General features: G+C 42.6%; 1 protein-coding gene across 1 annotated transcript in view; it reads right to left on the bottom strand.

Annotated features, from left to right (window-relative positions):
• Positions 1 to 24,896, bottom strand: part of TACC2 (transforming acidic coiled-coil containing protein 2) — a 393,192-nt gene that overhangs the window by 57,335 nt on the left and 310,961 nt on the right. Inside the window, exons 12-14 of the mRNA XM_078643946.1 lie at positions 16,148 to 16,208; positions 13,114 to 13,321; positions 7,109 to 7,170 (exon numbers count right to left, since the gene is read on the bottom strand). Coding sequence (XP_078500072.1) covers positions 7,109 to 7,170; positions 13,114 to 13,321; positions 16,148 to 16,208 — 331 coding nt within the window. The remainder of the gene's footprint in view (positions 1 to 7,108; positions 7,171 to 13,113; positions 13,322 to 16,147; positions 16,209 to 24,896) is intronic.

The raw sequence follows: 24,896 nt of genomic DNA, 5'->3' as shown, positions 1-24,896 counted from the left end.
TGGCTGTTTGTTCAATCCTTAGCGCATGCGCGATGGTCCCAGGCGCACTGAGTTTTTCCAAAGGAGCGCGATTGCGGTCCATGCGTCTACGAAGCGCCACGCTTGTCTGTAGAATGGAGCTGCGTGTGGACAGCGGCCTTATTCAGCGGTTTTGTAGAAAAAGCAGAAGCAGTATAATTCCGCTTGCCACGGTGTTATATGATAGGTGGCAATCGATCGTGACAAAGAATCTCTTTGGAATCCTGTTATTAAGAATAAAGGAATTTTGTTTTTTGCTGTGTGAACTGCAGCACAGGTGTTGCTGTGGTTATTATGCTGATAGTTGGCTCCAAGGCACATCATCATTGAGCCCATTGATATGGGTGCCCAGACGGAACACCCATCTTTGTTCCTTTTGGAAAAGGCCAGCATCAGTGGGCAATTGTTCGATTACTGTCCATTTTAAATCGTTGACGCAGTGTTGCATTGTGAGAAAATGTGTGGCCATTTTTGTCGTGCTTTTCTTACATCGCACGTTACTTTTGTGTTCATTTAGTCGTGTTTTGATGGCTCGTGTTGTCATTCCCACATATTCAAGGTTGCATGGGCACTTTATGAGGTAGATTACGTTTTTTGAGTTACAGTTCGTGAATCTCCGTTGCTCCCATGTCGAACCATTGCGGAAGGTGAGTTTTTTGCTTTTTTCAGTTAAATGACAGCTGCTGCAATTGCCGCACGGGAAGTGACCTTGAATCCCTATTGATGGTTGAGAGGATACAGTGGTTGGTTTTGGTCTGGTGTGTACCAAAATGTCTCTGAGGTTACGTCCTCTACGGTGGGCGAACATTGGTTTGTCTAGATCCAGATCGCCACTTGTTAGTATTCTCCAATGTTTGTTCACAATCTTGGATACTTCATTAGACATTGTGTTGAATGTTGTCACACAGATTGGTCTTCTATTTACAGTAGGTTCTTTTATTCGTTCCTCCAGTAGTGACTCTCTGTTATTGTTTCTTGCCCTTTTCAGTGCTTTATTGATGATCCTGTTTGGGTATTCTCGTTGTCTGAGTTTTTCTTTGAGGTCAATTGCCTGCTCCTTGAATTCAGACACATCCGTGCAGTTTCGCCTAAGGCGTAAGAACTGCCCATAAGGCAGGTTTTCCCGTAGATGTCGAGGGTGAAAGCTATCGTACCTCAGTAGCACTGCCTTGGTATCCTTTAGGTACGTGTTTGTAGACTGCACCAGGGGTCTCAGGAAGGCGTCTGCAAACTTTGACAGTGGTTCTAAGATTGAACCAATGCCTGAGACTATTGGTCTACCTGGTTTTTTTTTGTATCCTTATGTTTGCAGACGCCTTCCTGAGACCCCTGGTGCAGTCTACAAACACGTACCTAAAGGATACCAAGGCAGTGTTACAACTTCTTCAGGAAATGACCTTTGACCCTAAAACCCAACTACTAATGTCCCTCGACGTGGAAAGTCTGTACACCAGCCTACCCCACGATGAAACATTGATGATCATTGAAGAAGTGCTCTTTTCCACTCAATGGAAATATCAAACACCACGAGGCTTAGTTCTGGAATGCATTTCACTGGCTTTGCAGAAAAACTTTTTCCAGTACAAAACCACAATTTACCAACAATGCCATGGGACCAGCATGGGGAGCACCTTTGCTCCTAGCCTGGCGGGTCTCTATGTGCACCACCTCGAGACCAGTAAGATACTCCACGAACAGAACCCGTACAGGTCAAATATAAAATGTTGGAGAAGATATATTGATGACATCCTGGTCATATGGCAAGGCGACCGTCAGTCAGCGGAGCTCTTTTTGGAATGGCTGAACACCCAAAACGCATTCCTGAAGTTCACGAGTACAATCTCAGACCAAACATTGGTCTTCCTAGATCTCAACATCTATGCAGATGCAGGCATACTAAAAACAACCACCCATTTTAAACCTACTTCCAGGAATTGCCTACTGAGGTACGATAGCTTTCACCCTCGACATCTACGGGAAAACCTGCCTTATGGGCAGTTCTTACGCCTTAGGCGAAACTGCACGGATGTGTCTGAATTCAAGGAGCAGGCAATTGACCTCAAAGAAAAACTCAGACAACGAGAATACCCAAACAGGATCATCAATAAAGCACTGAAAAGGGCAAGAAACAATAACAGAGAGTCACTACTGGAGGAACGAATAAAAGAACCTACTGTAAATAGAAGACCAATCTGTGTGACAACATTCAACACAATGTCTAATGAAGTATCCAAGATTGTGAACAAACATTGGAGAATACTAACAAGTGGCGATCTGGATCTAGACAAACCAATGTTCGCCCACCGTAGAGGACGTAACCTCAGAGACATTTTGGTACACACCAGACCAAAACCAACCACTGTATCCTCTCAACCATCAATAGGGATTCAAGGTCACTTCCCGTGCGGCAATTGCAGCAGCTGTCATTTAACTGAAAAAAGCAAAAAACTCACCTTCCGCAATGGTTCGACATGGGAGCAACGGAGATTCACGAACTGTAACTCAAAAAACGTAATCTACCTCATAAAGTGCCCATGCAACCTTGAATATGTGGGAATGACAACACGAGCCATCAAAACACGACTAAATGAACACAAAAGTAACGTGCGATGTAAGAAAAGCACGACAAAAATGGCCACACATTTTCTCACAATGCAACACTGCGTCAACGATTTAAAATGGACAGTAATCGAACAATTGCCCACTGATGCTGGCCTTTTCCAAAAGGAACAAAGATGGGTGTTCCGTCTGGGCACCCATATCAATGGGCTCAATGATGATGTGCCTTGGAGCCAACTATCAGCATAATAACCACAGCAACACCTGTGCTGCAGTTCACACAGCAAAAAACAAAATTCCTTTATTCTTAATAACAGGATTCCAAAGAGATTCTTTGTCACGATCGATTGCCACCTATCATATAACACCGTGGCAAGCGGAATTATACTGCTTCTGCTTTTTCTACAAAACCGCTGAATAAGGCCGCTGTCCACACGCAGCTCCATTCTACAGACAAGCGTGGCGCTTCGTAGACGCATGGACCGCAATCGCGCTCCTTTGGAAAAACTCAGTGCGCCTGGGACCATCGCGCATGCGCTAAGGATTGAACAAACAGCCACCGAACTGCGCATGCGTAAGGAAGTAGCGGCGTCCCGGTGCACTAACTCAACCAGTCAGACGCTGATCCTATGCTAACGCAGCAGTAACATACGATCGCCCTGTATGGCTGACATGCGGAATACCCATACATGGAGACACTCCCGTTTCCGCCCAATTAACGAAACAGAGTATAAATACCCATGTCCTTCGCATGACTCCATACCAGCGGAGCAGCGTGAGGGGTAAGGCGGCGATCAGAGTGTCCAGACCTTGTGAGTATATCATCTAAAAAAGACCATCCTACGAGAAATCCACTTTTATCTACAAAAGTAAGTGAGAATGAATTGCAATTTACAGCTACATCATTCTCTACTACAGATAGCCATTGGAGCAGCACCCCAACGCGCTGTTCATGAAGCCCACCAACCAGGCTTCACAAGTATGAGTACAACTGACAGTAAAATCCTAGTTTATATGTGTTTTATGTTGTATGTGGTGTGAGTCCCTTTTTTCACAAGCTTATTAACAAGCAAATGGTGTGGTTCCAGGCGACTGCGCCTCTTGGAACTACCCGCTACATGGGTAACCATTAGTTTTTTGGTTTTTGTCTTTCTACAGGTCATTGCACTTGTAGCAGACCGCTGTAGGCACACTTAGCCTATTCCTACAAGAATTTCACTTTTTTGTAAAAATTACACATTTTTTTGTAGAAGAAGACGTGAGTAGGGAAGGGAGTTTGTGCCCCTGTCCTGAAGAAGGAGCTTGTCTCCGAAACATGTCGACAACATAGCACACCAGAGATCCTGTTCATTAACATAACAGATTGATCTCGCCCTGCACCTGTTTTTAATAGTACCAGCCAGAGTTCGGAATAAAACTTTTTTCACTCCAGCGCCAGGTACTTTTTTATTTTCCTTCACCACGTTCCCTACTCACTTTAATCACATACCCCACACACTGTACACCACACATAGCCACCTTGAAAGTGCTCCCGCGTATCCGTAGGTCGCAGCACGCCGCATCCCGATAGAGGGGTGCGAAGACCCCAATGATGAAGCATGACACCAAGGGGCCTTTTGGTGTGTGAGGGGTATTTTATCAAACACTGAGTGCTTCAATATCCATTGATCACTCTTCCTCTTTCCCCTCTTGATGTTGGATTTCTTTTGTTTATTTAAGTATCATAGTGGAGCGCAAATCCAACGAATAGCTCTACCTCCCTTCTTGGTTTATGTTATTGTGATCCTAACACCCTCTTTACAGTAATATTTTGGAAAGATTATAAGGTCAACACCACCATCTTGAATTCGAACCCGTTTTTTATGGACTGTCAGTAACCGAATATAGGCTTCCCACCTTCTTAGGGATCTTTGGCATAGTGATCATCTGGGATTACAGCTCTAGGATTTTCATTTCCTAAAACGTAGTTAATCGCCTTCATAAATGCAAGAGACTAATTCCTCAAAAATATTTTTTTCTTCGACTTTGAGCACATATGCTTCTGTACTTTTCAACAATGCTTGTCCATTACTGAACCCAAACATTTCTTCTTATGACTGGGTGGAACATAATATTTCCCGGTCCATTGCTCCTTGTGCAAAGTCAGATACATTTAGTTACATAAGTATGCTTTGACTGAAAGTGTGTGTAGTTAAAACTATAGATAAATGCTATTCCTTCTTAAGTAGACAACATTAAGAGGCAGAAATTTTGTCAATAGTCCCAATTCTGATTTTATGTAGAAGGGTAGAACTTTGAATAGACTGTGTTTTGAGCTACTCCTAACCTAAGTAATTCTTGTGTTTTCAGCGCTATGGAATGTGGAAACGTTCTTTTTTTTTTTTAACTGATGGTAGGCATAACTTCTCCTTTCAACATTAACCAGACAAAATTGTAGCATTATCCTTCTGCATTTCTTGTTTTATATTTACCTTCTACATGACTGGAGATTCCAGTTCAGTTTTTAGCCACTTGTCTTTCATTGGTATGAGGAAGCAGACTCCTTGACCTCCAGTAGAATCAGCATGTTAAATATCTCGTTCAGATGTTTTTTCGAGGTCATCAATGTCATTGTCCAATGAAGAACCTAAGTTTCCCTCCAAACGAGGAGGTGTAGATGGAAGAAATGTAGGCTGTTTCTGTTTGGTGCTGGAGGTTGCTATAATGGACCTTCCTCTTAACCCAGCCCCTGGCTGCTGAGCCTCTGCCATTTTGTTGACTTTATTGGATGCAATATGCTCTTTGATGTTGAGTCCTAGACATTACCCTTGAGTCGTGGCCTATTTCAATCCGTAATAAAAGTATAACAGAGTTCGCTTCTGGGGCACCCTATTATGTTAATAGAGTGCTGGTGGCTTTGTGACTTTTTTCGCTATCTGAGCACTAACTGGCCAAGTATCATGCCTCTAAATATAGCGTGCATTTGTGTTAAAACTAATGGCACCAGGGAGAAACTGATTCCTACTTTAAGGTTGCTCTGAGTTTTCTATGATAAAGTCTGTGTCCTCTTTTTCAATTTCCATTTAGAGATGGAATCTGCAGAAGCCCCTTGCATGCTGTGATGCAGACACCAGGATCATATCCTCTTCGTAATAGGTATGAGATGTATAATGTTCCTATGGGCACTTGACATCCTCCTGTAATTACTCATCTTTCTGTTCAGACTCTTAAATATGTTCCTGGTCCAAGTATTACTGTAGTTGTCCTGCGTGTGTAAAACCCTGGTGATGGAATAATCAGAGATGTGATCACTGTTGAAACAGTACGTTGCCTCTTTAGAGCTTTCATAATGTTGGGGTCCAAAATCTTGTTGATTTGCAAAGTAGCTCAAAAGTCTTCTTTTCTCTTTTGGTGTTGCTGGATTTTCTAGGCATCATAAAAAAAGTGATGGCTCCAAAGTTATCTGAGCTCACAATCAATTCTTCAATAGCATATTCCTAGCCTGATGCAAAAGTTTGTTGCTATATTTTTGGGGTCAGTAACACAAAAAATGAATTATTTCGAGGACAGGACCAGCACCAATTGCTAAAAACTAAACCCAAAGTCTCTGGACATCTAGGGATTGTCCTGCATTTTATCAAGTGCCATGCTTTTTGCTGTTTGGCAAACGTTTTTATTTGTCTGATCAGTAGATGGGAGCTTCTCTGTGATTTCCTACCATGTAACAATCTGGTGTTAGTGATCTTTACTGGGGGAACAGTTTTAAGGGCTTAATTGTTTCCCTTCACTTTTTTTTGAAGAAGTACGGCACTCTATTTTGGAGCAACTCCTCAACAAAACCCTGTGCCTTGTTGACAAGAGTATTCAACGTCTCCTTCTTCACTCATACCTTATGAAGTCAACCGTCTAACTTCCAACATGGTGCATAAAGCACACCTCTGTTTTATTACGTACGATCTTACTGCTCCTCACTGTTATCCTTTGCAAGGCACAAATTAAACGTTATGCTTATTCATTCATGGATATCATGTGTTGGAACTTAAACAGATATTTCCATGGCCTCAGAACTCTTGATTCCAACAACACTGACATTCCAAAATATTTTCACACAATATAGTACTTTTAAGCATCCTGATTCACAATATTCAATCTATCAAATCAAAAAACACACTGGACTGTTGAGGTAATCACTTTGTTTTTTCTCCCCCATTGTGTTCCCACTTTCTTTCAAACCTGAGGGTGGGCGAAGAACATCTAAAGAAGGAGCCAACACATGCAGTGTTATAGAGCCCTGATAATGTTATAATGAGGCCTTATTACTGGCACTCTCACAGCTGACACCGATAGTACATTAATCTATAATAGATCCATTCTGCAACATTTTCACCTGTACATTGTCAGACCTGGTGTAGCATGTCTGATCCCAGATAATGAGGGCATTCTCTGTCTTAGTAGAACCTGTATTTTGAGGTAATGGCCCATACTCTTCACAGACTAAAGGCCTGTGCACTGGCCCATGACACGACTGGAAGCAGAGGCCGATGACACGCACCTGAGAGCAGGGTCCAGTCTTCTCCATATATTCGATTTCATAGGAACTGCCATAATCGAGATCTAGGAGGAACAGAAAGACATTATTTTGGTTAGTGGGGCAGATTCACGAAGATTGAACTCAATGAGACTATCCCTGTAAACACCGCTCCAAATATGAAACTGAAATGCTTTGAACAACAAAACAAGTTTGCCAAATTCAGCCTTCTTTAAACTACTGCCATTGAGACACCTGTTGGAGGCTGCTACCATTTCCTTTAGTAACAAGATTCAAAATTCAAAAGCCAATCATAGACGAGGGGAAATGTGCAAGAAGAGTACAGGTGATCTATAGGAGTAGCAAAACCTGTTCTGTGCTAACAAAATGGTGATTGCATGTTGGCAATACCAATGCCGTTGTCTTATCCAGAGGGAGATTCATGGTCCTCAGCACCTACTGTTATGACCTGGTAGTAACCCCCACAGAGCTTAACTCGCCCTACTCTCCCAGAAAGACATTTGAATAGTGTTCAAGACTTCCAGAGAGATCATTTTCAGAAGTAACTGAAGCTCTGTTTCTGTATGCCTTTATCCAGGTCTCGAATGTGCTTTTCACAGGAAGTTTATTATTGTCGAAGTCAAGAATGAGCTTACACTGCTCTTCTCTCTTGATGCAGAAGTACAACCTGAGTAGGATGGGGTAGATCCGGGACAGGAGTTAAAATCACAAACTAGAAACTTGATTGTGCGTATGTTGAAAAATGCTTAGTGGTAGGCCCATTCCTACCTGCTGACAGTAAGTACATCATAGTAGAGAGCCTGCAGGACTGAGAAAATGGATGGAAGAGATACAGAGGAAGTGTGGAGGAGAGAGGAGTGAAGGTGGGAGAGTAGAGAAGGAACAAAAAAAAAATAGATGAAAGAAAAATAATGGTGCTTAATATAATAGTACAGATGTTGATGGATGGTTCAGGTTGCACCAGAAGCACTGCCAGATCTCAGATCTCACAGGACTGATGTATGGCCTACTGGTATTGTGAGTAAATCCGTCCCTACCTATCTGTCTCAACCACTATATAATAGACTATCACATAGTCTAAAGAAACCCCCTTTAAGGGTAACTACTCTGTCTACATCTGTGGAACTCTACCATTGACTGATGACGGACGTCCTTGGCTGCAATATTGAATGACAACCATTCTTAGTTTGTCTTTCTGAAGGACAGTAGGACTTCAAGTGTATAGTTGGTGCGGTGGCTCCGTGGGCTTATGGATCGACACCTGTGTTTAACTATATGGCACATGCTCAAATTTCAGCATGTACACTCTGTCTTTGATCCTTCAAGGTTAAAAAAATAGAACACTAATGACGTGTGCAACAAGTAAAGCCGATTATCAGCCCCAAGAAATTACTACACATGGCTAGCCAGTCTCTGTGTTACTGGTACCTCGATTTTCCTTTGAATGCTAAATAATTTAACATGGTGTTAAATACAAACAATTCTATTCAAAATGATTGCGGACAACCCAAAAAAACTTGAGAAGTTGATTTGTGAATTAAGATACAAAGGCCTGTATTACATACTACCTTACCCTTCGCGCGTTGCTGCGATCTCCGAAGAAAGGAAATTCAAGGAAACTCTTCATGATAACATTCAATTTACATTGTGTCATTTTTATTGAAACTTATTCATTTTAATATGGAAAACATTTCAAAGAGTTGTTTTAATTCTATTTATTTATTCTAGTGCTTGTGGATACACGATTTTTGGTTTTTCTGTCTGGTGCGTACATCAGTATTCGAAAGATTATGAGGGCCCTCGGGGGCCGATATTTAAAAACAATGTATGCCAGAAACCTTTGCGGGAGTGTACTCAACAACTTCCCAAAGTTTTCTGGTGATCGGGTGAATGGTGTTTTAATTCTATTTATTTATTGGAGTGCTTGTGGATAAACAATTTTTTGTTTTTCCGTCTTGCTCGTACATCAAATTTTTATGCCAGAAACCTTCTCGGGAGTGTACTCAACAACTTCCCAAAGTTTCCTGGCGATCGGATGAATGGTGTTTTAATTCGATTTATTTATTCGAGTGCTTGTGGATACACAATTTTTTGTTATTCCGTCTTGTGCGTACATCAGTATTCGAAAGATTATGAGAGCCCTGGGGGGCCGATATTTTAAAAAATGTTATGGCCGAAACCTTCGCGAGAGTGTACTCAACAACTTCCCAAAGTTTCATGGCGATCGGATGAATGGTGTTTTAATTCTATTTATTTATTCGAGTGCTTGTGGATACACGATTTTTTGTTATTCCGTCTTGTGCGTACATCAGTATTCAAAAGATTATGAGGGCCCTGGTGGGCCGATATTTAAAAAACATTTATGCCAGAAACCTTTGCGGGAGTGTACTCAACAACTTCCCAAAGTTTCATGGCGATCGGATGAATGGTGTAGTAATGCATAAAGGACAAACAGACAGACAAACAGACAGACAGACATACATTTGTTTTTATATATATATATAGATAGGGCACACTGCCCCTGTCTGCGCTGTTGCAGAACGTTAATGGGTGCTGCAGGCGCAGAATTAATCAGTGCGCCCAATTACAGTAAATGTGCAGTTCCTAATGCAAGCGTGAATTATGGTGCACTTGGAACAGCGCATTAGCCTAAATATTTATAGGTATGATATGACACTGGCCTAATTCATATCAGCTCGGAGGCTCTTTACGACGCATCTGCCTTCTGAGAAATGCCCGGATTTCTCTAGGTCCATATGTTTGTATTATTCTGCAGTGCTGCACCTTTCAAGATGAACTCAGGTGTACCTGAATAGGATTCAACATCTTGGATGTTCCAAAACTGCAGCATATACTCACGCAACAACCTCTAGATAACTAGTAGTCCGCAGCAAAGGAGTGAGGATGCAAATGTTTACTTTATTCATGATGCTAGCACATCACCAACCTCCCCCCACCAAACAAAAAACAAGTCAGGAGGCTCATTGTAATAGCACCCTTTGGATAATGAAAATAAATTCATTACTTTTAACACAGGATGTTCCTGGCTGTAACAGCGGTTCTACAGCTCAGGCCTTTTCCGACAGGATCCCTGAATAAAATGTTCCCTAACTTCTATTCAAAACATGCATTGGCAAAGGCATAATAATGCCTGGCCTTTCCAAACCTGCATTTTTCAAAACATACACAAAAGGCATGTAAAGGCGTGAAAGTAATGCAAACAAAGCTTTGTTGTTTAAATGAGATATGCATATGTTTACATAAACAAAATAAGTAAATAAGGACCCATTACAAAAATAAATTATAAAAACATGGAATGAAAGCAGAAAAAAAGTGGAGAACGCTGTCCCAGCCATGGCACTGAAATGTACTACTTTGTAGGCAAATGTGCACAAGCAAAATGGTATCACTCACAATGCGAGAGAGCCAGTGGTTGAAGGTGGGCTCACCCATCACACCATGTTGTTGTTAATGGAAGCAATATGTAAATCACAGTTGAACAGACCAATGGAAGAATGAAGAAGGCTGACTGAAAGCTCCATGATGTGTGTATGTATCAACCACACAAAAGTTAAAGGGAGGCTAGGTTTAATCTGAGGTGGCATGGTGGGCAAAAGAACAATGGACTGGAATGCTACCCAGAGCAATTGCAATAAGTCTAACCATCGGCAACCATTTCTACCATCAACTTTTGAGTGTTTGATTTAATGCCCTAAGTGGCAAGGGTATACCTAGAGGTGGGTCCCGTGCTCACTGTGCTACTGGAAAAAGATACATCCCAACTGAAGAACTACAATCTGAGTGAAACTGGTCTTGAGCTGCTTGTGTTCCCATCAGAGAGGGCCGGGCTTGGCAGTTCGGGCTGAACTGTTCCTATTGGAGCTGGACCAAGACAGATTTCGATATGGCTGGGGATAATCTGAGGGGATAGAGTGGGCAAAAGAACGATAGACTGGAATGCTACCCCATTGCCTGTGGTTAGACACAAAGAATGTGTAACGGGTAACTGTAATATTGTCTATAGCCACTGAGGGGTTCTGGTGACCTCAAACAGGATGATGCGAATCCCGAGATGGTAATATAGGATCATGTTGCAGATGTTGGCTGTTTTGTATTTTTTATTTTATATGTTTATTTTGGGAACGTTTTTGTAGTAAATCCTTAGACATGAAGGAAGCAGAGACTTCTGTAGTAGATTAAAGGTTTAATAACATCACAGGAATAAACGTGCCTCCCACCATCTGGCCAGGCTCCAACTGGCACAACTGGAATACTAGCGAGGTCACCAGCAAGAAAGAATACTCACAGTATTCTGATGATGTAAACTACCAAAGACAAGGAAAACAGACTAGGTAAACTAGACAAAGTAAAATGATATTTACAACAGTTTTCTTAAAAAATCTGTTTTTCAAAATGCAGCTAACCATCAGCGATGATTGATACCCGAGGGTTTAGGTTTTGTTTACCTTTCTTGAATAAATTGTTGATAAAACAATAGGCAGTGGTGATGGTGTGTAGATTTATGCAATTCTGTGGCTGTAGCTTAACCACCTAATTATGGATTTACTATGTTCCCCACATAGTTCTCAAAATGTGTAGATTTCACCAAAAATGTTGTTTGTAGATCACATGGATGGAACTAATACTGTCAGAAAATGTGCCTCATAATTAGCATTCATTTTGTAGCATAATTAATATACACCCAACTATTCTAACAGAGCAATAGATCTACCATTATGTTGAAAAATAATATGCATAATGAATAAATCCTTTTTGTGCTTTGAAAAATACGGTCACTAAAACATCAGAACCAAAGCAACTCTAAACAACAAAAATAGATTTTGCACGTTTAACATAGATATACGAATTCATCATTCACATCAATCGAAAAATCCCAACTAATGTCATCAGTGGTGTCATCATTGATGTAATTTTACATGACATAAGGGATGTATAGTAGTGCATGACTGAGACACAAGCTATGGCTAGTTTATCTAAGCAAACAGGTGAATTTCACCGTCATCAAGCACAACTTTCCTTAAACCTTTGTTTGTTTCAGTGAATACCTATTTCTTTTTTTATCTCATAGCTCATCCAAAGGTTCATTGCACTTAACGTCCGATTTTCAGCCAGGTCCCATTAGGGGTTGTCCCCAAGACTTGGCCTTTGATCAGGCCCATAGGTTAACCATGAGCTGGCGGCCAAACCAGCTGTGCACAGCAGTTGGCCACAGGGCCAATGCGAAGGACAAGGCCTGTAGCGAACCGTCTGCTAGTGGCCATTTGTCATTATCCATGGCCACTGGTCACTTGTTTATTTATTTATTTTTTTAACATTTACCATTTTTATGGTTCGTGGATCCAGCCAAGAGTTTGCAAAGAAGGCTCCTGGTCCCTTGTGGGCATCCTGCAGGAGGCTGGATTAGCATACCTCTTTGAGGGTCTTTGAACCCCACAGGCGGTCCATCAAGGGTCCAGGGCATCTTGCCACAAACTTGCAGATCTGTTTGTGGACCGGTGGCTAGGTTTTGCTAACCTGAGGGGCTGTGCTGGGACTTGTGAATCCTGATGTAAGATCTGTGCACCCAGCAACAAAATATACCTTTATTTTAAAAAATGTTATTTGGGGTTTCTCTTTCATGGCTCCCACCTGAGCCAGGAAGCCATGAGATGCTACTTCTGCCTTCTTTTGACTCTCTTCAATTTTTATTTTTTTTGGGACCAAAACCCCAAATCCTGTATTGGCTTCTGCAACAAATTTTACTCTGTTGCGACCGGCCAGTCAGAGAGCTTCGGGTCTCGGGTCTGCAAATCTAGTTAACTATAGGTTAAGTGTCATGAAAAGTAATATAACAGTGGCAAAGTTATTACAGAAATCAAAAACTGTCTTTTGAGTAGAAACTATGACCAAAACCATAACAAAGGCAATATCGATATATATATATATATGCAAGAAGTGTCACAGTGTCACTCTCCATCTCAAGTCCCATCCACTTTCCCAAAACTCACCGTCCACAGGGGAGATGAACTTATTCTCATTGACAAAAGCGCTCAAGTCAGAGGGTTCAGGGTAGCCATCTTTATCAGAATCCAGATCCACAGTCAAGCAAGTCCACTTATGATTGGTGACGGAGGACGCCAGCTTCTCCTCATCCGTGGCATGGTCTTCCGATGGAATGATGGGTGGTGTCTCTGGAGTGGGAAGAGGGGTTGACTCCTGCAACAGAGAAAGGAGCAGGCAGTGCTATAGGAGTCAACTGGACAGACCCTTGGTCTTCAACATGGATAGTAAAAGGGCTAGATGCCCTACCTTTTTTACATTGGCTTTGCCCTTCTCGTTACCCATGCTTATCAGTCCTATAATTCTTTTGAGCCCTAGGAAGGAAATACTTGCAGTGTAAAAGGCTCTCGACTGTAGGTACTTTCCGCTACTCTTCTGTAAGAGGTACTGTTGCAGGAATTCTCTTCAAGAGTCCATTCTAGCACCAAGATTAAATTAGACTGACAGGAACTTTTAGCACTCCATCAGACGACCATTCCCACTTATCACCGATGTACTTCTAGATGCTCGTGTACGCTAGGAGCTGGTCATGGGTTGATCCGAGTCTCTTTTGTGTCTCTCTGTCCACAATCATGCTTGAGCCTAATAGCAAAATCGACCTACATGGATAAGCAATGTCTAACTGACTAATAACAGCCACCGATATTCATGCTCCTTCACACGTCAAAACAGGCTAGATGCCACGATGCCTCCAAATGGTTTACAGACAACCTAAAATCAGCCAAGCTTAAACAATGGTATTATGAACATAAATGGAGGAAACACTAGTCCTTGGAGGCAAAGGAAAACTATGCAAAACAGCTTAAAGAATACAAAATGCATATCCTACAACACAAATCCGCCTTCTTTGCAAACAAAATCCTCTCGTCCATAAATAAATCTAAGGAGATGTTTGGAATTGTCTCCGAACTATTAAACCCAGACAGAGTCACATTGCCCATCACTGCATCCCAGTCCCTCTCCGAAACACTTAATCATTTTTTCATTGACAAAACAAAGATCATTAAAGAAAGCATCCCCCAAGCACGCTTGAGCACTCCATCAGCCTAGGGACAGTACCTAACATCATATTCTGGTACCGCTCCAGATGAAAATAGGAAAAGACCACTAACAATGAAAAGCTATTGCCATATTCCTACTGCCATTTTTGGGTAAGGTACCCCATATCCATATTGCCACTTTTGGATAAAGTATCAGAAGTGCATGTGGCACAAAACCTCTCCGCCCTCTTAGAAGAGACCAAGGTCTTGGACCATGCCTGGCAGGTTTATGACAAGCCCACTCCACAGAAGCAGTCATCCTCTCTGTGATAGATGACTTGCATAAGGAATGTGATAAAGGAGCCACCCAGGTGCTGGTCTTTCTGGACCTGTCTGCAGCTTTTGACATAGCGGATCACAATCTGCTAGTGGACTGAGTTGAGGCTGTGGGGCTTCGGACAAAGCGCTTCACTGGATCATCTCCTTTCTAAAAAACTGCTCCCAGTTGGTCAGTCTAACCCCTTACAAGTAATGTATAGTCCGCCTAGACTCTGGAGTTCCACAAGGCTCATCTTTCTCACCAATTCTCGTCAACTTTTACATCCACCCACTAGTTCACTCTCGAATATGAAATGTACGATCTAGAACTATGCGGATGACATGCAACTACTTTTCAGGATTGACTACTCCCATGAATCCAAACCACAATGCTGTTCATCCGTGATTGGATGAACAGCAACCACCTGAAACTGAACTCAGATAAAAGCAAAATAGTCATTACTAAAAGTAAGATTGATTACTGGACAGCATCATTCTGGCCCCACATAATGGGAGCCCCTCCCCCAAATAAATCTGTAAAGTGTCATGGGGTGATAATTGATGCTGAACTATCCAAGAAGCTACAAATCGGAGTAATAATCCCAAGACTCATTAATATATCGACAACCTAAACAGTGCCACATCACCCCTTGAAGAAGAACGCTGCTACATCACCCCCATGATGAAAGAACTCTATTGGCTGCCAGTGGAACAAAGAACAATATTTAAAACTGGCTGCATCATCTTTAAAAAAAGAAACCTCAAAAATAGCAGCCTGGCATTTATTACCTCCCAAATTCAGAAGTGCACCCCCAAACCCACTCTGCGGTCCATACATATGAACAATCTGTTGGTACCTACATTCAAGAAGAAGAGGATGGGCGGCAGCAGATATTCAGTCATTGCATCCAACATCTGGAACTCTTTCCCCCCCAGAGATCAGATCATCCGCAAGTTACAAAAAATCCAGGAAACTGCTGAAAACCTGGCTATTCAGTCAAGCATACAACTAAATCCTTGCTAACATAACTTTCACATACTGTTTCCACCCCAGTGCCATGAAACCGATTGGTGTATACGCACTCTACAAGTTCAGTTAACATAACACTCCAGCCCACCAGGAGCAAGCTTAGCTCTTTAAGATCCCCCACCAGTTTGACACAAACGTGCACAACCCTTAAAGTCTACTCTAACCCACCAGGCTTGGGTAGACCAGTTCATGAGGATCTCACACAGTCTGACATCCACATGTTTCTGCCTCCTCCAGATTCCACCCCAGCCAATAAGTATCTTACACCAGCTTTCTAGGAGCTAATTTCACCCTTCAGGAGTTGGCTCAAAGCACCCAGAGCTTGCATCAACCCATGTAGAAGCCACAGCTCGACAAGTAGCTTCACAAGACAGACAGCAGACCACATCAGACTACTAGGAGTCAACACCAGTCCGTAAGCACACAACTCTAGAACTCCACATTATCCCAACTGGAAGCTGCATATGCCTAACCCAGCCCCAAGGGCCCACAAGCCCACGTACTGTGACATGAAGCCAATCTCGCCACAAGGAATTGACACTGACCAGACAGACAAGTGAGACCACCTTGTGTGCGACTGATTTTAACTGATCTGTACCAGCATTCAAGTGGCTTCTGTAGTCAGCTGCATATTCACACTGATATTAGATTTACCTGTGATGGTGGATCCGAGAGTGTTGTCCTCTTTGGAGACTTCTTCACCCTAAATGTATCACTGAAAACAATAAGTAACAAAATTACCGAATTGTCTGCGAGCCAGTCAATACCTCACCTACATGACACTACGTGTCGTGCATGCAATAAGAGTCAGGGCACCTAATGGGTGGATTCCTGAGGCGCTTGCTGTAGATACGTGAAATATCTTAATCACCCTGTAATAAAGGTGCCTCCCGTGTCCCTGAAAGTGACCGAGTTTTTGTGTGCTTGTGGTACTTTGGTACTCTCATCACACTTTAGCACTCCCTTGCCTCATCAAGTTTGATTCACATTCCACAAGCAGAAATCATCAGCTTAGTTCTAACCACACTTGGGCCAGTGGCGCTCTTAGAATGAACCTTTATTCATAGCCCACACATGCCTGCTGTGTATCCTTGTTCGTATGGAACTTCCTACATGTTGGCTCCTTCTTCAAAATGGAGGTGATTAGAATAAAAGCCATGCCCAATTCTATATACGTCACATATTCTGGCCAATGTGATCTAATTATAAGGAACTACATAACTCTTTCCACATGGATACTCAGATCCCAGGTATCTCAAAAATACCCAAAAAAGATGATCCAGAATGAGACCTATTTCCATAATTTTGTAATGTTCCCTTGTGTAGAGAGAAGTATGCATTTCAGCCATGCATGTGACAGGTTAACTTTTCACATCCTACCCCAAATGCCAAAGATGTTTTAGCAGTTCTCCCACAGTTAAGACCCATGTGAAACACACACAGACACAGGGACCACAAAAACAACAGTAAGAGACATCAAGGTGGATTTGGTGAAAGATAGAGAATTATATAAAGAAGAAGAAATTAGTGGATATGTTTTGGTCTGATGTTGGGGGTTTTGGGGATTGTGGACAAGGCAGGAAGAGGTTTCAATATATAGTTGTGTATGTGTAATAAGACCTTGATATACAATATAGAGCTAGAGGCGGATTGTGGTTTAATGAATTTGTTTTAAGGATGTGATGGGTTGTAACTAGGACTAAAGTTAGGTTGAGAGTCTGTTGGCAACTGAGGTGGAGTTGACTGTGTGATGGGGAGGGACTGTGATCAGAGTGTGGTAGGAATGGAGGTTGCTCTTGATACAGATATTAAGATTGGTTGAATGCACTGATAGAGATCCACAGGAGAACGTGATGCCGATTGCCGACAAATTGTTTGGCGGGTTAAATGCAGCCATGGTCAGTTGGAGTGACATTTAAAGATATGGTTGGGTTGAAGAGAAGATTGAGTATTAAGGCTGGTTGGAGGGTACGATAAAGACTGAATTTGATTATAGGTGTGACAGGGATTCTTGATATTGGAGCATGCAATTGCGATTGAATCGCACTGGGTGATCTAAGTTGACTAGTGGGAGCATTGATGATTGAGGTCTGTCAACAGTTGTGATGGGGTAAAAATCGATCAATGGGTGTGAAGAGGATGTTGGTGGGAGGGATTGAATGGCGTTGGGTTGAGGGGTATGTAGGTTGATCAGAGAGAGCCCTGGTAATGGATGGAGGTTGGTTGGTACATTGAGAGAATTTAGTGTTGTGCTATGAGGCTGAGGTCAGCTGAAGGGTATGGTTCAGGCTTGGGGTGCAGGGTATGAAAGATGCTACCTTGTCCGAAAGTGCACTGAGGATGAGATAGTGACAAGCTGTGATGAAGATTGAGGTTGTATGGGTTGTACAATGAGTATTGAAGGCAGTGGGCATCCACAATATTGTCAAACTGTTCCTCTGATACTAGGCATCATGCATTCAGGTTCTCTCAGAAATCAGAATTCTCCATGAACTTTAGCAGGAACTAAAGCTTTTGTGTTACCTGTCTGGCAGTGCTTCTCCGCAATCTTTGAAACTGGACCATCCCTTGCACAGTCAGTGTTTCTACCTATAAACCTCACTGTGTTCTTATAAGTGTGAACTCTAGTAAATTCCCCATTTCTTCTTTAGTTAATTCTGTACTTCTTGTATTGATTTGATTTCCTACTCATGATTTCATATTCTATCCAGTCCACAATTTCTACTCAGTTTGAGTTTTTGAGATCCATTTAGCTAACGGGTTACCTGTGTCCAGTAAGTTCTCAGGGTCTTCAATACACTGAGATATAATTCTTTTTACATAAGATCTATATTGTGTCAGACCAGTTGGGAATCGTCCATATAAATTTCACTGTTTGAGACAAGCATAGCAGGAGCTACAAGTAGCTCAGGAAAGTGTTTTAATACCAACTCTATATTGCACTGAACCAGCAAGCTGGCCTTCTGAAAGAGAGCTTGCAGCGAGGCTTTGTACTAACGTTTCTAAGTGTATGTGACTAAATGACAAATTTTGCAGCCCTATTTCACAGGCAGTTCTGAATCGAATTTGTTGCGGTACTTCATGATGTGGTACAGCATCCAGGAAAATCATCTCTCAGCACTTGAAAATAATATTTATGCCTATAAGTAAACTGATGAGCTTGATGGGATGAGGAACAGCCAGCCCTGAAAAAGCTCATTACTCTTTGACCTAACAGGGATTTCCAGAATGGCCAGTTCAGACCGACTGAGGAAAAGAAAGCATTGAATTAAAATGGTTGAGCTAATGATTGCACATTGGGAATTCCTTGGTGTGTCATTCCATTGTGCGAATTTTAGCTTTTCTGTGCCATTGCAGTAGCAGAACAGCCCTCTGAAAATCAGCCTTAGCACCACCCCAGAGAAGCAACCAAGAAAATCTATTTTGCCTAGGAACAGATGTAGCCACAGACATGTTTCGTCCTTATCGGTCAGGTGCAGCTTCCCTTCTGGGACACATTTCTAAGCATACTCTCACATTCACTCACTGTAACATCAAATTAGTGAGTGAAGTATTCTGAGTTGGTGGTTGAATCGCTCTATATGTTAGGGATTTACCCAGGTTTGGGTCCAGAGGTCATTGTACCTTGTGATTTGCATCCATTCTTTTGGGGTCTTAATCTCAGTTTTTGTTTATCCAAGTCCATTTACAGCACAGATGCATAGCAGTCAAGCAGTCACCATAGTGGCCCCTTTCCCATAGTACACAGTTGTAACAAACAATAGCTTTGCTCAACACAATTGTTTTTTTCTGAAGGACCTGGGTAATTCTAGTACAAGTTAATCATTAATTCTACTAATCTGTCAATGAGTGCTTCCTCATTCTACTCAGTCCACACATAAACAGCTTGGTTTTAGCTTCTTCTCAACTCCTACTCTTTCTATTTCAGTCCAACATGGAGTCTACTATACCTTGTTTACCCATGTACTGAGCTGCATCTCCTGTACCAATTTTGTACCTCGCTCCCCCCCCCCCCCCCCCCCCCACCCCCGCCGTCCTCCCCGGTCAGCTGCCTCGAATAGATGTAAGTTAAAGGTGAATGGAGAACAAGATGAGATATGTGGGAGGATTACAATGAAGCTTGAGATGGGTAGCGGAAAGTGATGGTATGTCAAATGTAACACTATGAAGATCAGTAGATTAAGTGTACTTACAAAAGAGAACAGACAGACATCACATCTTCTACCATCCTAAGACAAAGGAGACAAAGAAGAGAAAGACAGACCAAGAACTGGCACATGCTCTGAATGGACAAGAAAGGTATTACTAGGGAGGAAATAGGTGATGTGGCGGTAACACCCAAGTGGTCCATAAGGTATAATCAGTATAAGAACAGTGCACAAGAGTAGCAAGGTGAGACATTACCAGGAATGCAGGTGAGTAATGTGTGTTCTGTGTGACTCTAAGGAAGCAGTCTGTGGGGTACCCTGATGTTCACAATGAGAGGGTTGCAGGGCTTAGTTTACTGATGACCTTCAGTGAGCCGTTTGTGTATGACAGTGTCTATGCATCAGTGTGAATGTGTTTCTACTCGTAATCGGACTACTGTGTGATTAGCGGTTCAGCACAAGGCAGTTTCCTGTTGTGATGTTATGCATCGTGGAATAGCCCACTTAAGTCTGCATTGTCTGGCTGCTCTCTCTACCATTTTGTGAGCTGCCCTGCCAGCTGTGGCTTTAGGGAGTCCTTCATCCACTGTTGACTATAAATCTGCTGCTAATGATCTGCCCTATTTAGAATCCTTGTGCAATTGTGGCTTCTGCTGCGAGGTTCAGTCCTTCTATTATTTGGCAGTCCCAAGGAGCTGACAAATGAGGGCACGAAAAAGCATAGGATCTTTGCTTTCTAGTGATGAAGAGTGGTCTCTACTGATGAAACCAACATCCGAACTCTTATGGATGCAGGTGACACCAGGAGCATATTAAACAACATGTCTAATATTTGAGATGATAGGATTATGGTGAGAGAGGAAGGAACCTAAGTCTTCACATTGGGACAGGGAGCTGGGCTCACCTAACTGCTCCAAGACATGTTTATACACGAACAGGATTGGATCCAATGTGCCACTTACCAACGGCACAGTGATTTGATTCAGTCTAGCTTTAGATCTAGTGCACTCTCACTACCTGCCTCATCCCACCCCTTAAAAGGCATTTCTGGGTCAGTTGTGAAACTTCTCTCAGAATCCATCCTTCAAGAAAGATAAGCGGGATTCAAAGAGTTTTCTCCAAGGCAACTGACTACACCTGGCTGCTTCTCTAGCATCAGTCTTTCAGTCCTTTCTCAACACTTTCAGCTGCCATTGCATTTTGCAAAGTTATGTCATTTCTCTGTTAGTTTAGAATTTTCTAAAACGGTGGTGGCTCTATTACTTTGCAGTTTAGTCTCAGCAATCCACAAGAACTCCACGTCATTCAGGAGGTCTGTAGGAATATTTATTCAGATGCGACTTCCTGGATTTGACAACACATGCACCGTAACCCCACCATACCCTGGCCTTTTAGCTGGCAAACTCTGCAATACTACTTATCTGCCCTGCCATCAAGAGTGAACCAGACAGCTCAAAAGCTCTACAAACCAGACTAAATTATCTGTGGGTCTAGCCAGTCACTAGGCTCTCTAGGGCGTCCTAAACACAAGTGAAGTATATTGAACCTCGCGCAGGGAAGCCCTATTTAAAGGACGGAATTCCATCACTCACCAGAGGTGACATGCTTCATCATCTAGGATCTCCTCCAGGCTGTTAATCCTAGTACAGCCGAGGGCTACAACCCCCTCACTGTGCCTGATGCCTCACGTCATTTTCAGTTGCCAGGTGAGGTGAGGTCTTTTACTGACATTTTGGGTTTGACAACTACACGCAAGTAGAATACAGAGGTTTGGTGTGTATGTTGTATATGTTCCTTTTAGCAGTTACACCTGTGTTTTTGGATGTTTATTATTATTATTTTTTCACACGATATGCAGTAGCTTACACTTCTAGGTCCTGAGGAATGCTAGACACTCTGTAGGTCATGACAGCAGAAACATGTAGACCGACCCTCTAACTTGATAGTTGCAGTTATTTTTTTTAACTGCTTTAGCACTGCTTTAACCCTGACACCACAAGATATACATTAAACTTTTTTCTTCTCCTGGTAGTTGATTTTAGTACACTTTTTCATGCTTTTTTTTTTTTTGTAGAGTTTTATATAGCGCAAACTAGACCTTTATATAGCGCGAACTAGACCTGAACCGGATCAGGTATCAGAGCGCTTTACATAGTACAAGTTACGTTTTTACATGAGGACACTCATTCATTTTTAGGCACGGGGAGATTAAGCGATTTGCCCAGAATCACAGGAGGTTTTGGCGTCGTTACCGAGACTTGAACCCAGATCCCCAGGTCCGAGGTCGAGCGCCTGAGCCGTTAGGCCAACTCCTCTCTTTTTCTCTTTTTCTCTCTTTTTCTCTGAGCACTGCACCCATCACCTAGTAATGAACTTTAGCTCTTCATCTGTTGTATTTTAGTACATCCCTGAATATTGAAAACATCCCTGAGCTCCTCACTCATAGTGAGGGGGTTTTAGCACTCAGGTGTACTAGGATTTACAGCCTGGAGGAGATCCTAGATGATTAAGCATGTCACCTCTGGTGAGTGATGCGGTTGCGTCCTTTAAATAGGGCTTCCCTGCGCGAGGATCAATATACTTTACTTATGTTTGGGACGCCCTAGAGCGCATAGTGACTGGCTAGACCCACAGACAAGTTAGTCTGTTTTGCAGTTTCACAGGGAAAGTATCTGTGCAGGTCTTTACATTTTCCCACGGACCCTCCAATCCCCAGTTTTGTATTTAAGCTCAAGAGCTCCGTCCAAGGCCTCACTAAGGTACAGTACAAGACATAACCTGAACTTTGACACAGAGGCATGGCGTTGGGTATGGTTACATGCAGAAATCGGAGGTGAAGCAGCCCGTTCATAGAGGATGCAGAGTATCCGTAGTCACTACATGCATGAACCCTTGAAGCCAGTTCTGGTGTCACAGGCTTAATAAATGGACTGCTGCACTTGTCCAGCAAACCCACCCCATACCCAGGATGTGTGCTTCTCAGACTTCTGACCACATCCACCTTAGTAATGGCCTGGACCCTAGGCCCACTCACAACCATTACATTTCCAGAACTCACTGGTGGCTGGGTTGGACCAGAACCTACTGTGTCAGCAGCATCAGTGCAGTGCGTGGTGGCATTTGACTGCTGAGCCCCGATGAGACAAAAAGGATCATACTGCCGGCATGGCACAACTAAACGGATAGGTTTGTGTAAGTCTACAAACGTGCCTAAAACATAAAATGTTAATCTTCCAAATTGAAGTGCGCCAGAAAAGGACTCTTGTCAGAGATCTCCGCTTCGAAGTGAGAAAAATGTCCATGCAGGCTATCTCGTGAACAGGGCTCCAGCAGTCATTTGCCCCAGCTTCACTCTATGCACAGCCCAACTTTTACTCTGTGCACTTTCTGACTTTTGGGCTGGAGATGATGCCAATTGAAAAACTTTGCAGCATCATCGTCCCCACGTGAAAAACATATATTAAGCATGTTATTTAAGTCTACCCTCGGGACCATCTTACTACATTAAGGGCAAAACAAATAGAATTCTGGCCCAAAACAAACTACAGAGAAAAAAGCCTCGAAAGTGAAACACTTTGGTATGTATTCCTTTTAATCCCAGGTCGTTTAGCGATAAAGTAGTTCTCCTTAAAATCTGCAAACTAGTCCTTCTGTTTTTTGTAATGTTGCTTTCTCCCCACACTATGTGTGCTTTTGAACCTAACATCAAATGAAAAAAAAGAAAATTGTGGCAAAACGTGCCGATTTGTGGACTTCATATTGATATAAGGAGTTATTAAAAAAATGCCAATGTTTTATGCCCATAAATCAGAGAAATACAATTTATGGTTCGAGTCGAGGTACTTGATGGGAGAGCTATGCACTGCATGTGACTCTAAGACAAGATTGACATTGCAAACTGAGATAACATCCCAATGGGCATGTCCGCTATGTACACTGTGAAGGAGGTGGATACAGAGGTAACACTACAATGAAGCCCCAGAGAATGTCAAAGAGAGAGCCCCAATACACTAAAACACAACACTGAGCTAGTGCGGATTCACTATCGAATTTTTATCTATGGGCCTTGTATGAGGTGGCACTAATAATGTGTTGGTCCGTATGACTGTAAAGTGTACAGTGTGTGACTGAAGGAAAGATGTGATTGTGCCCACCACACAATAAATGTTTCCAACACACCAAGCCATTAATAAACATAGATGTGGTATTAGCAGGAGGAACACTTTCACAGTTTAGTACAAGGTTTTATATTTGCTCGGATATAGACCTGTACAGTGTCGGTCAGCCCTAGTTCGTGGGCGGGGGCACGGAGCAAACAGGGGCTACTGGAGCCCAACCCTGGTGATTGAGATAGTTTGCTGCTGGTGTCTTGTGGTCCTTCTTACTATTGCTCTGCAAGCTGACCCAAGTACAACCCTTTCCACACTTGACTCTAAGCGTAGACAGGGAGAGCAGTCACAGGCTTCTCTAGGAGGTAGTGTGGGAATCAAGTACTCAGAGCTGAACAGTCAAACAACAGATACAATAATGTAGTGTCCAGCCCAATGCTCATGCTTTAGAAAAAGAAAGTACTTTAAATCTTACAGCAAAACACAATACTTCTCAAATCAATCGATCCAATAGAGAGGGCTGTTGGAATTTGCAATAATCGTGAAGTACTACACTCCTCTCCTCTCCCTGGTAATCCTCTTCCCTCGCACTGAGGTTGTGAGTCCCGCTATTACTGCCACTTGTGCTAGGACCTTGGCTCAGGTGCATTTTGCTCAAAGTTTCCATGAATTTCCAACTGACAACTCAATTCAAAATCTTAGAATGGCTTTTTTTACCACACAATCGCAAGCGAGTGTGGCGGTCTTAACTGTACCCGTCCCAGTCTCTCTCCCAATCCTCAAGTGCAGGTAGGCCCTTGGTCAAACTCATACATATAGAGAGTTCTACTAGCACACATATCACAGGCCCTCTCTACATACTCGCCAGATACATGGAATTTCAGTGCACGGTGTTGGGTCTCACATAACAGCAGAATTTTATTTGGGAGGAGTCAGTTGGCCACACTTTCACCAACAGAGGAAAAAGGCTGGGTCAAACTATTAATCACAAAACAGGTTATGTTGCCATCACTTCATGCGAGAAGTAGAACAGGGACAGTAGTTTGCTGTTCACAATAAGGGTCTCATTCCAAGTCACATAACAGGGAGAAGTATGCCTGGGAGAGGCCTAGGTCTCTGCGCGCATGCTAAATTAGTGTGAGACGA

Source organism: Lissotriton helveticus, chromosome 5_1, assembly GCF_964261635.1.
Source record: "Lissotriton helveticus chromosome 5_1, aLisHel1.1, whole genome shotgun sequence".
Classification (NCBI taxonomy): Eukaryota; Metazoa; Chordata; class Amphibia; order Caudata; family Salamandridae; genus Lissotriton; species Lissotriton helveticus.
Note: the sequence above shows the minus strand (reverse complement) of the source record. Positions and strands in the feature narration are given on the sequence as shown.